Consider the following 13,044-nt stretch of genomic DNA (forward strand, 5'->3'; position numbering starts at 1 on the left):
CGCAGGCTCCGCCCCTGCCCAGGCCTCAGGCTTCTGGCCGGGGCGATCGCCGGCTCTGGTGCTGCCCGCTCTGCCTCCCAGGTCCCCGATCTGCGGCCCGGATCCCACGGGTGGCTTCTGGCACTGCCCACTTTGCCTCCCTGGTCCCCGATCTGCGGCCTGGATCCCACAGGCGACATCTGGCGCTGCCCGCCCCACGTGAAGTATGCAAATTTAATGGCCATCTTTGTTGGGTTAATTTGCATACTCTTCTGATTGGCTGGTGGGCGTAGCAAAGGTATGGTCAATTAGCATCTTTGTCTTTTATTAGTGTAGATTGTTCTTTCTAATAGAGTCAGATAGTTCTCATCGTGTTCTTTTATTCTTTTTTAAAAATTCTTGATTATCTTCTTCCACCTGTGTCATTTCTATATTTCTATCTTCTACATCACTAATTCTTTCCTCCATCTGGTCTACTCTATTTCCCAAGTCTATTTTTGCATTTATTTTATTGCCTTTCTCAGCTCCAGAATTTCTGTGTGTGTGTGTGTGTGTGTGTGTGTGTGTGTGTGTGTGTGTTTACTTTTTAATAGTTTCAGTCTCTTTGGTGAAGTATTCCTTTGCTTCATTGATTTGTCTATGAATTTGTTGGATTGCCTTTTTGAGTTTTCTTCTATCTCATTGAGTTTCTTTTATTTTATTTTCTGGAGATATTTTCACTTCCTATTTGAATTTCCTTGTCATCTTGGTTAGTCATTGTAGTTAATAAGTTATTTCTCTACCTGGACACTTGTAGAAGTGAAAGCTGCTTTTCTTTTTGTTTGTTTGTTTTTTAAAGAATTTTAGTTGTTAAGTAGAGGTCTCTACTTTGTTTTCCACCTGGTAGTGTGGAAACACAAGTTTTTATTTTCTCTTACCTGCATTGCAAGGGCTGTCTGGTTCTCTGTGGGGCAGTGTGGCCTCAGCCTTGGAAAATACTTTGTATTCCCCTGGAGGTTAGAGTTCTCTCCATGACTCAATCTTAGTGCAGTACTCCCATGTATTGGAAGGGGTGGGCTATGTATCTGCTGTGTGCTCCCAGTGCCAGCCTCCAGTAGCCAGAAACTACCCGTAGGGCTGCTCTGAGTTAACCCAGCTGCACCGTGATGGGTGGGATATGGGTGAGAAGTTAGAGTGTCTGCGGTTTTGCTTTTCCTCCTGGGCTTATCTGCCGTGAGTACAGACTACTTAGGTTGGAAAGTTGTTGTTTTTTCAGTCCTTTTGAACTAGTTATGAGAGGATGTTGCTGCCCGGCGGCCACAAGGGGAAGGGGTTGGCTTGGAATCCTTTGTTTGATGCTGGTGGTCTTTGGAGTGCTGTGGCTTTTGCTCTCTTTCTCTGCTTCTTACCCTGGGCTCAACCTCAATGTGTGCCCAGGTCTGATTGCTGATGCTGCCCCTCTGGTGTGGTTTGTCTAGTGAGGACTGCATCTCTGCTGTTCAGTACTAATGCTTTTGGCTTCTCTCTGTCCTTCAACCCCCTCTTCATTTTGTCATTCTGTTACACCCACTTTTAGATGTCTTCATGATGTTTCAGATATGTTTGTGTGTTCAGCAGGGAATCCAGTGTTGAATTATAGCTCTCCAACTTGTAACTTCAAGGGGAGAGAGTTGGAAGTTTTTCACGACTCTGTGCTGTGCTCTGTTGGGAAATCAAACCTCTAAACTTTTGGTGTATGGTACAATGCTCCAACCAACCGAGCCATCCAACCAGGACAGTTTTGTATGTTTTTAAATGAAGTTTATAGTTTTCTACATGTGTATTTGGCATGTTTCCTTTTTATTTACATGATTTGGAATTTTTTGGGTATTGTGAATGTGATCTTTTTCTTTATTTAAAACTAGAGGCCCGTTGCACGAAGATTCGCACAATAGGCCTTTCTTCCCCTGGCTGCCGGCACCGGTTTTCCTCCAGCACCTGGGACCCAGGCCTTTGGTCCAGCTGCATCAATGAGGCTTGGCTTCTCCGCTCGGGCCGCAGCAGTGAGGCTTGGCTTCTCCGTTCTGGCTGCAGCAAAGCCTCTTCAGTCTTTGGTCGTCTTCAGTCTTCGCTCCACAACTGCATATGCAAATTAACTGCCATCTTTGTTGGGTTAATTTGCATACTTGTCCTGATTGGCTGGTGGGCATAGCGGAGTGATACAATTTGCATGTTTCTCTTTTATTAGTGTAAATTGGATATTGATGGTATTTGCAATGTGATCTTGCTTTTTATATTTTTAGCAACTGAACAGTTTACTGAAATCATTCTAATAGTTTTTAAGTCGTTTTTTGTGTTTTCTAGTTAAGCAGTTACATTATTTAGAATTAATAAGCATGGTGTCCGCTTTTTAATGTTAAACATTTCATTCTGTTATCACTTTTGAAAGTTGATATAAAAATACATAGGAGACAGGACCTTCCTATTGCTTTATAAAGTCTAGCACAAGGTATTTAAATAATAGAGGTGTTAGGAGGGGCATCCCTGTCTTGGCCTGCCTTTAATAGCTCCACTTCTAAATGTTTCATGATAACATATAAATGGTTTATTAAAAATCAAGGTTATTTTCTTATTGAGAATTAGGCCCTACAAAACATTTCTACATGTTCATTTGTCTTTTCCCCTCTTTGTATGTACCTGGAAGGTTCTCAATGATAGGGATATTAGCTTGTCCTCTTCCCCATGAACTGTTTTCCTTTGTAGATATTTGGAGCTTTAATAATTTTTTTGTGAAGTGATCTATTTGAGTTTGTGACTATGTATTAGGTAGATCTGCTACGCCTCCCAATCTCTAGTGCAGGACAGTGTCAAATGCTGTCTGACTAATTAGATCAGGCAAAGACACAAAGCCTCTGGAGACCTGTCTTGCAGACTGATTGGATTCAGTGTTGAGTAACCCTCAGGTAATCATCCACATGTGTGGTGAGAGTTTTTCCAACAGAGTGGGTCAATTGCTTCTGTCTGGAGACTATTATTCTCAGTGTCTTAATGGTCCTTAGAAACAACACATGGTGGGACAAGAGGTTTTCCTTTGGAGTTGGTCAACTGTCTTCCACCCAAGCAAAATCTACCTGGATAGCAAAGGTCTGCCTGAGAGAGATGACCTTCATAGCATGAGGGAATGACTCAGCACAGGAAACCGGTTTTTCTGCCTTCTAAGCTCTAACCCCAGAGTCCCCAACACTGGTTTCTGCTCACACAGCTCTAGTCCACTCTTCTCTCCCTCTGCTGGAGCCCAAGGTGGGTGGCTGCACAGTAAATTTTGTGTGTTGTTCCTTTAAGCGGGTGTCTGCATTTCCAGTGGTCTCTCCCTGGCAGACAGCAACCCTGCTGCTTTTCACAGCCAGATGAGATGTGGGCACTTTTCTCAGTGTTTGTGCTCTCTACTGGGTTGCCCAGCTTGGGGATTAGACCCCAGAGTTCTCAGTGGCAACCCCCCAGAGCTGAAATATCTCTCTGGAACTTCAGCTGCTGTCTGTGGGAGCCAGGGCAGCTCTTTTGCTTCTCCACCCTTCCTATCAGTCTCTCTGAAGTCTCCATATTCTGTTCTTGGTTATAAGGGTTCTCTCCAGCTAGTTTTCAGTTGATTATTCAGGATATTTTTTTTGTACTTGTAATTCCAGTTTGGTCCCTGGAGTTTGTCTGTGTAGCATCCATGTACTATGCTGCCATTTTTAATCTTTTTGCATTGATTTATATATATATATAGAGAGAGAGAAACATCGATGTGAGAGAGACACATTGACTGGTTGCCTCCCTAAAGCACCCCATTGGGGCCTGGCATCAACCTGCAGCCGAGGTATGTGCCCTGGAGCAGGAATCTAACCTGCAACCCTTAGATGCACAAGCCATTACTCTACTACTGAGCCACACTGGGAAGGTCCTCTCTTTGTTTCTTGATTAGTCTGGCTAAAGGTTCATCATATTTGTTTATCTTTTCAAAGAACCAGCTCTTGGATTCATTGATCTTTTATATTTTATTTTAGTCTTTATGTCTTTTCTGCTCGTATCTTAATTATTTCCTTCCTCCTTCTTACTCTGGGTTTTTCTTGTTGTTCTCTTTCTAATTCTTTTAGTTCTAGTATTAGTTTATTACAGTCGTTTCTTGAGGACTGCACCCCTCTAATGCTATGGAGTTCCCTCTTAGGACTGCTTTTGCTGTGTTCCATAGATTTTATTTTTGTGTGTTCATTTTTGCTTGTTTCCAGGAAGTTTCTTATTTCTTCCTTGATCTCTTTGCTAACACATTCTCACTCAGTCCCAATTGGCTGGACCCCAGCAGCAAGCTAACCTACCGGTCGGAGCATCTGCCCCCTGGTGGTCAGTGCATGTCATAGCGACCAGTCGGTCAACCACTCGGTTGAACACTTAGCATATTAGGCTTTTATATATATTCTAGTAGCCCTGCACATGAATCTGTGCGCCAATAGCTCGCCAGTAGCTTGCTGCCGCCCTCCAGTAGCTCTCCGCCTGCTGCCCTGCCCTCCTGTAGCTCCCCCACCCCCCCTTGCTCCCCCTCATACCTTGCTTCCCTGCCCCCTCCTGTAGCTCTCTGCTGCCCACTTGTAGCTCGCTCCCCCACCCTCCTGCTGATCTGAGATCCGGTCGTTACGTGGTTGGTCATTACGCTTCACTGCGTAACAACCATTTGCATATTACATCTTTTATTATATAGGATAGATAAATGGGATCTTATTACATTTGCTCTTTTGTAACCTGTTTTTATCACCCCAAAATAGGCCATCACAATAATTATAGATGCTATTATCATTTCTAATGTTTATATATGTACCATATATTTATTTAACCATTTAAGGTTCAGAGTATATGTTTGTCTAGATTTATCTCCTTAAAATATTAGATGTGCTAGCCCTAGCTGGTTTGGCTCAGTGGATAAGAGTGTTGGCTTGTGGACTGAAGGGTCCCAGGTTTGATTCCCGATCAGGGCACACACCAGGGTTGCAGGCTAGACCCCAGTAGGGGGTGTGCAGGAGGCAACCAATCAATGATTCTCATCATTGATGTATCTATCTCTCTCTCCCTCTCTGAAATCAATAAAAATATATATTTTTAAGAATCCTAGATGTGCTAATAATGCTGAATCAATGCATTGTAGGCAATTTCATCATGCAAATATCATGGGATATACTTACAGAAACCTAAAGGTATAGAATACTACACACGTAGGCTAAGTGGTATAGGATACTACTTCTAGACAGCAAACTTGTACAACATATTATTATACTGAATACTGTAGGCACTGGTAACACAATGGTAAGTATTTGTGTATGTAAACATAGAAAAAGTATGGTATAAAAGATTTAAAAATGGTACAGCCATATAGGGCACTTGCCATGAATGGAGCTTGCAGGACTGGCAGTTGCTCTGTGTGAGTCAGTGAGTGGTGAATGAGTGTGATGGCCTAGAACAGTGGTCGGCAAACTGCGGCTCGCGAGCCACATGCGGCTCTTTGGCCCCTTGAGTGTGGCTCTTCCACATATCACGTGCGGGCACGCACGTACAGTGCGATTGAAACTTCGTGGCCCATGTGCAGAAGTCGGTATTTTGTGGAAGAGCCACACTCAAGGGGCCAAAGAGCCGCATGTGGCTTGCGAGCCGCAGTTTGCCAACCACTGGCCTAGAACATACTGTGCACTGCAGTAGACTTTATAACCACTGTACACTTAGACCACTCTAAATTTATAAAAATATTTCCTTCAATAATATATTAACCTTAGCTTACTGTAACATTTTTACTTTTTATAAACTTAAAAAATTTTTTAAAACTATTTGACTCTTTTCTGTTAACACTTAGCTTAAAACACACACTGTACAGCTGCACAAAATATAGATCCTTATTCTAAAAGCTTTTTCTCTATTTTTTCTTTTAAACTATTTTGTTTAAAACTAAGAAACACACATTAGCCTCGGCCTGCACAGGGTCAGGATCATCAATGTCATTGCCTCCCACCTCCACATCTTGTCCCGCTGAAGGCCTTCAGGTCAGTAGCACACATGGAGCTGTCTTCTCCTATGATGACAAGCCTCCTTCTGACATATCTCCTGAAGGACCTACCTGGGGCTCTTCTTGAGGAGGTGCCACTCTTTTCAGAAATATGTCCAGGGTGGTTTGCTTGGTTTGCTTCTTTTTTTTCAGCATAGATTTTCTTGTAAGCAGATTAACGTTCCTCTACTAGTATATTAATAAAAATCCTTCACTGAGTTTTCCTGGAGGTTCTTATTTTTCTTCAGCAGTTTCCTTTTCTCTTGCCCTTCTGCTGTATATTTCTGTTCCAGTTCCAACAACTCCTCTTTAGTCATTTCTTCAGGAACCCCCTCTACAAACTCCTCAAGTTCATCCTCATCCACACCAGGTTCAAGTTGTTTGCCATCTCAATCACAGCAATCTTTGCGCTATAACCTCATGATGGCCACAAAGTCACTAGGTGATAGGGATTTTGTAGCTCTGTTGATGATAATCTCATGGGACCATTCTATATGAGATCTGCCATTGACTGAAACATCTTTATGTGGCACATGACTATATTTAAAATTTCAAATACACATCTCCATATTGTATTGCATGTCGTTTTAACCCCTAGAGTGCCAGGGAGCGCGATCGCGCTCCTCCCGTCTTTCGCCAAAAGTGCCCCGTGCTCCTCCTGCAGTGTCACTATTAGATGCTAGTAGTTCACTCTTTATGTGGGAAAAAAATTTAAAAACCTTAACTCAAAATGCCTTGGCAATTTTAGCATAGTTCCTAGCACTCAAAGGGTTAAAGTAATTTTTGTTAGAGAATGCTTTTTTTTGGAAAAATAATTTTTGGAATATTATGGTAATTGGTTTCAGATATCTAAAAAATACTGTTCTTTTATATTTTCCATAATTTTAGCTTTTGCCTGTGATGACAGAGCAACTACAGTGGATGCCATTTGTGAATGCCAAACTTCATGAGCCTTTTGTAAAATTTATATATTGGTCTCTACGGCAACTAGAAGCTGGAACACTGGTAATTTATTAATAGGAACCTATTTTCAACTACTACTCTGTTTGGCATTATTTTTCTTGATCTTGTTCTTTCACTTTTTTTGCATGTATTTTGTTTATATTTCAGGACTTCTCCTTGCTTCCCTTGCCTCATTTACTACTTTCTCTTCTTTCTCCTTTCATATGTCTTATTTCTCAATGCCATAGATGTGGCTCAATATGTAATGTTTTGTTTTGAATTTCAGAATTGTATAAATAAGGAGTTAAAATCAACTGTCATTCACCCATTTAATTTATAATTTTTTATATTCTACTGAAGCTAATAGAAGTTAATGATTTCTTGTGCTTATGCTAGTAAATACACACTAGCTAAATCGGATGATAAATATTAGTATATCCTAATCAAAGAAGAAATTTTTTCCAGCATCTTATAAAATGAATGGTGTGTTACCTACTCATGTAAAGGTCATTTAGTTCAAATTAATACAGGTATATATAATCATTAGTGCAAACTATAGTAGGTTTGTAAATTCCTCCCCACCCCCCACCCCCAGTTACTATAAATAAATGTTGTTATAGCTTTCATTTAATTAAAAAAGGAGAACAGATTTGTGCTCAAGTAGTTCAGTCTTGGTTGTGTGGAATTGAAGAAGCATACAGCTAAACCACTCAGTGCAGTATTGATGATTAAGTAGCATTAACCATCAGTGATTGAGTTGTGTGATAATTAAATAATGTGATGGTTAAGGAAAAATATTTTTTTCTGAGGTTGTATCCTAGATATTTTGCCACCGTGCTGCACATGAGTAAGTACATGAGTGTTTATGCTAGTGTACACACACACACACACACAATATAACTTTTAATTTATTGGTCTTAACTATGTGTCTTATCAAACAAAGGTATATAAATGACCAGGTCTGTAAATGTCACTGTCTGCTTTTTACAATATGTTTGATTTTGCTGTTTGTATAACAGTTAATGAAAACGCGTAGCTGAATGCTTGCTTTCAGCAACAAAAGGTTAGACTTACAGAGTTGAATGAAACTGTATCTTCCAAATATGATTCTTATTTTCCTTCATATAATTTATAGTTTATTTTTGTTGTCTTCAAATATACATTCAGTATCCCAGTCTGTGTGCTATTATAGAGAGTACTATGAGCCTGCATCTACTTTTCTAGTGAAAAATAGTGTTTTTGCCACTCTGATATTCAATTATTTAACATCTGTTGATGAGTTTCTAATACTTTATTTTTAAGTTATCTAAGTGCATGTATTTTTTTAAATTAACTTTTTATTTGAGATAATTGTAGATTCACTTATAAGAAATAATAGATCGCTTTTATCCTTTCCCCAGTTTCTCCCAATAGTAGAACTAGTACCAATATCACAACCATGCTTTTGCCATTGATATAGTCAAGTTAACAGAACAGTTTCATCTACATAAGATTTCTCATTTTTTTAAAAAAGCACTTTATTTGTTAGAGCAGAGTTAGGTTCACAGCAAAATTGAGCTCAGAGATTTCCCATATGGGCCCTGCTCCTGTACAAATGCAGCCTTGACCACTGAAGACATCTAGCACCAAAGTGGGACATTGGTTATCATCTATGATTGACACATCATTATTACCCACAGTCCACAGTTTATATTAGGGTTCACTCTTGGTGTTTTACACTCTGGGTTTTGATAAATAATATAATGGCATGTAGCCATCACTTTTGTATTATGCAAAATGATTTGATACTGAAAATTTGTTCTAAAAATTCTCTGTGCTCTGCCTATTCATGCCTCCCTCATCCTAACTCTTGGACACCACTAATCCTTTTACTGTCTTTACAGTTTTCACTTTTACAAAATGTCATGTAGTTGCAATCATATAATATATATATATCCTTTTCAAATTGGCTTCTTTCATTTATTGATATGCATTTAGGGTTCCTTCATGTCTTTTCCTGGTTTGATAGCTCATTTCTCTTTAGATTTGAATAACATTTCATTTCTGCATGTACCACAGTGTATTTGTCCATTCACTTAAGGGCATCTTGATTATTTCTAAGTTTTGGCAAGTATGAATGAAGATGCTATAAACATTCATGTGTGGGCTTTTGTGTGGACATGTTTTTAACTCCTTTGGGTAAATACCAAGGAGCGCAATTTTTGGATACTATGGCAGGAGTAATTTTAGTTGTTTAAGAAATTGAAACTGCTTTCCAAAGTAGCTGTATCATTTTGCATTTTCAGCAGAAATGGCAGAGTTTCTGTTGCTTCACATCCTCATCAACATTTGGTGGTGTAGTATTTTGGATTTTGGCCATTCTAATTGATGTGTAGTGGTATCTCATTATTATTTAACTATGCAGTATCCTAATGACATACACTGTTATGAATCTTTCCATATGCTTATTTGCTACCTGCATGTTTACTTTGGTGACATGTCCAGGCCCTTCCCCCTCCCTTTTTTAAAATCTTCACCTGAGGATATGTTTTAGAGAGGAGGAGAGGGGGGTGGGGGGGGAGAGAGAGAGAGAGAGAGAGAGGAGAGAGAAATCTATCTGTTGTCTCCCATATGTGCCCTGATTGGGGATGGACCTAGTTATGTGCCCTGATCAGGAATTGAACCTGCAACCTTTTTGGTGTACAGGACAACACTCCAACCAACTAAGTCACCCAGCCAGGACTCCCCATTTATTAATTGGGTTGTTTGTCTTCTTGTTTGGTTTTAGAATTTTTTTAATATAATTTTTTCTGTGTTTAATTTTAAAATTTTTAAAAAATTATAATATGTATTTAACACTATTTTTGTATTCAGGTGTATAGCACAATGGATAACTAGCCATATAGGTCACACAGTGTTTCCTCTGATAATTCAAGTGCCCACTTGCCATCTTATATAGTTATTACAATATTATTGACTATATTCCCGATTTGTTACCTTACATTTCCGTGCCTATATTGTAACTATCAATTAGTACTTTTTAATACCTTCACCTTTTTTCGCCTTGCCCCACAATACTCTTTCCCTCTAGCATTCATCAGCATGTTTTCTGTATCTATAAGACTGTTTCTATTTTGTTTTTTATTTTATTATTTAGATTCCACATATAAATGATATATGATTTTTGTCTTTCTCTTAGCATAATACTTCTGTGTTCATCCATGCTATCGTATTCATTCATTCTTTTCTATGGCCAAGTAATATTCCATTTTATATATGTACCACAGCTTTATTTTCTACTCGTCTATTGATGGGTATTTGGATTGCCTCCATGTCTTGGTTATTGTAAATAATTCTGTAATGAACATAGGGTTGCATATGTTCTTTTGAATTTGTGTTTTGGGTTCTTTGGATATATACTCAGAAGTGGAATCACTGGGTCATAAGGCAGTTCCATTTTTAATTTTTTGAGGACACTCCATACTGTTTTTATAGTGGTTGTAACAATCTGCATTCCCACTAAGGGTGACCGAGGGTTCCCCTTTCTCCACATGCTCGCCAACACCTATCATTTGTAAGTTTATTGATGCTAGCCATTCTCACAGGTGATATCTCATTGTGGTTTTAATTTACACTTCTTCATGATGAGTGACACTGAGCATCTTTTTATATTAACCATCAGTATGTCCTCTTTGGAGAATATCTATTCAGGTTGTGTGCCCATTTTTTAATGAGAGAGAAATCTATCTGTTGTCTCCCATATGTGCCCTGATTGGGGATGGACCTAGTTATGTGCCCTGATCAGGAATTGAACCTGCAACCTTTTTGGTGTACAGGACAACACTCCAACCAACTAAGTCACCCAGCCAGGACTCCCCATTTATTAATTGGGTTGTTTGTCTTCTTGTTTGGTTTTAGAATTTTTTTAATATAATTTTTTCTGTGTTTAATTTTAAAATTTTTAAAAAATTATAATATGTATTTAACACTATTTTTGTATTCAGGTGTATAGCACAATGGATAACTAGCCATATAGGTCACACAGTGTTTCCTCTGATAATTCAAGTGCCCACTTGCCATCTTATATAGTTATTACAATATTATTGACTATATTCCCGATTTGTTACCTTACATTTCCGTGCCTATATTGTAACTATCAATTAGTACTTTTTAATACCTTCACCTTTTTTCGCCTTGCCCCACAATACTCTTTCCCTCTAGCATTCATCAGCATGTTTTCTGTATCTATAAGACTGTTTCTATTTTGTTTTTTATTTTATTATTTAGATTCCACATATAAATGATATATGATTTTTGTCTTTCTCTTAGCATAATACTTCTGTGTTCATCCATGCTATCGTATTCATTCATTCTTTTCTATGGCCAAGTAATATTCCATTTTATATATGTACCACAGCTTTATTTTCTACTCGTCTATTGATGGGTATTTGGATTGCCTCCATGTCTTGGTTATTGTAAATAATTCTGTAATGAACATAGGGTTGCATATGTTCTTTTGAATTTGTGTTTTGGGTTCTTTGGATATATACTCAGAAGTGGAATCACTGGGTCATAAGGCAGTTCCATTTTTAATTTTTTGAGGACACTCCATACTGTTTTTATAGTGGTTGTAACAATCTGCATTCCCACTAAGGGTGACCGAGGGTTCCCCTTTCTCCACATGCTCGCCAACACCTATCATTTGTAAGTTTATTGATGCTAGCCATTCTCACAGGTGATATCTCATTGTGGTTTTAATTTACACTTCTTCATGATGAGTGACACTGAGCATCTTTTTATATTAACCATCAGTATGTCCTCTTTGGAGAATATCTATTCAGGTTGTGTGCCCATTTTTTAATTGGGTGGTTTATTTTTTGGTGTTGAGTTATAAATTAACCCCTTATTAGTTGTATCATCTCTTTACCTTTAGTCTGTGTGTGTCTTAGGTTCTGAGGGGGACCTTTTATAGACAGCATATATATGGGTCTTGTTTTCTGATTCATAGACTATGTTTTGGAGAACAGTCCTTTATCAGATGTGTCTTTTCCAAATATTTTCTCTTTCTAATCAGTGCCTTATCTTCTCCTTCTCCTGATATTATCTCTCATAGAGTAGAAGGTTTTAAATTTTTTTAAAATATATTTTTATTGATTTCAGATAGGAAGGGAGAGGGAATCACTGATCAGCTAGCTGCCTCCTGCACACCCCCTACTGGGGACCAAGCCTGTAACCCAAGCATGTGCCCTTGACTGGAATCGAACCTGGGACCCCTCAGTCTGCAGGCCGACGCTCCATCCACTGAGCCAAACCAGTGAGGACTAGAAGGTTTTAATTTTAATGAATCCCAGCTTATCACAGATCATGCCTTTGACATATCAAAAAAGTGATCAGTGCCTGGCTGGTGTTGCTCAGTGGTTGAGCATTGACCTATGAACCAGGAAGTCACAGCTAAATTCCCAGTCAGGGCACATGCCTGGGTTGCAAGCTCTATCCCTAATACGGGGCTTGCAGGAGGCAGCCGATGATGGATGTTTCTCTCTCACCGATGTTTCTTTATCTTCCTTCCTCTCTCTCTCAGTAAAAACATGAAATAAAATAAAAAGTGATCACTGTACCCAAAGTATTGTTATGTATTTCTGGAGAATTGACCCCCTTATCATTATGTAATGCCCCTATTTTCCATGGTAACTTTACTTGCTCTGAAGTCTGTGTTGTCTGAAATTAAGATAACTGTTTCAGCTTTCTTTTGATTAAGTTAGCATGGTATATCTTTCTATACATTTACTAGAGGCCTGGTGCATGAAATTTGTGCACGGGTGGGGTCCCCTCAGCCCAGCCTGCACCATCTCCAATCCGGGACTTCTTGGGGGATGTCCAACTGCCAGTTTAGGCCAGATCTCGGGGTCCGGGCCTAAACCAGCAGTTGGACAATCCCTCTCACAATCCTGGACCACTGGCTCCTATCGCTCACCTGCCTGCTTGCCTGGTTATCCCTAACTGCCCGCCCCCCCTGCTGGCCTGATCGCCCCTCATTGCCTCTGTGTGCTGGCCTGATTGCCCCTAACTGCCCCCCCCCCCGCCGACCTGGTCACCCCTAACTGCCCCCCACTGCTGGCCAG

General features: G+C 39.6%; 1 protein-coding gene across 7 annotated transcripts in view; it reads left to right on the forward strand.

Annotated features, from left to right (window-relative positions):
* CCDC138 (coiled-coil domain containing 138) overlaps positions 1 to 13,044 on the forward strand; it is a 246,151-nt gene that overhangs the window by 107,481 nt on the left and 125,626 nt on the right. For 6 of the 7 annotated variants that reach the window (XM_014532105.1, XM_014532106.1, XM_014532107.1 and 3 more), the window contains one exon: positions 6,890 to 7,006. The exons of the other annotated variant lie outside the window; for it this stretch is intronic. In XM_014532105.1, the coding sequence (XP_014387591.1) occupies positions 6,890 to 7,006 (117 nt within the window). The remainder of the gene's footprint in view (positions 1 to 6,889; positions 7,007 to 13,044) is intronic. 7 annotated transcript variants of the gene reach the window in all.

Source organism: Myotis brandtii, unplaced genomic scaffold (genome assembly GCF_000412655.1).
Source record: "Myotis brandtii unplaced genomic scaffold, ASM41265v1 scaffold842, whole genome shotgun sequence".
In the NCBI taxonomy this organism is placed as follows: Eukaryota; Metazoa; Chordata; class Mammalia; order Chiroptera; family Vespertilionidae; genus Myotis; species Myotis brandtii.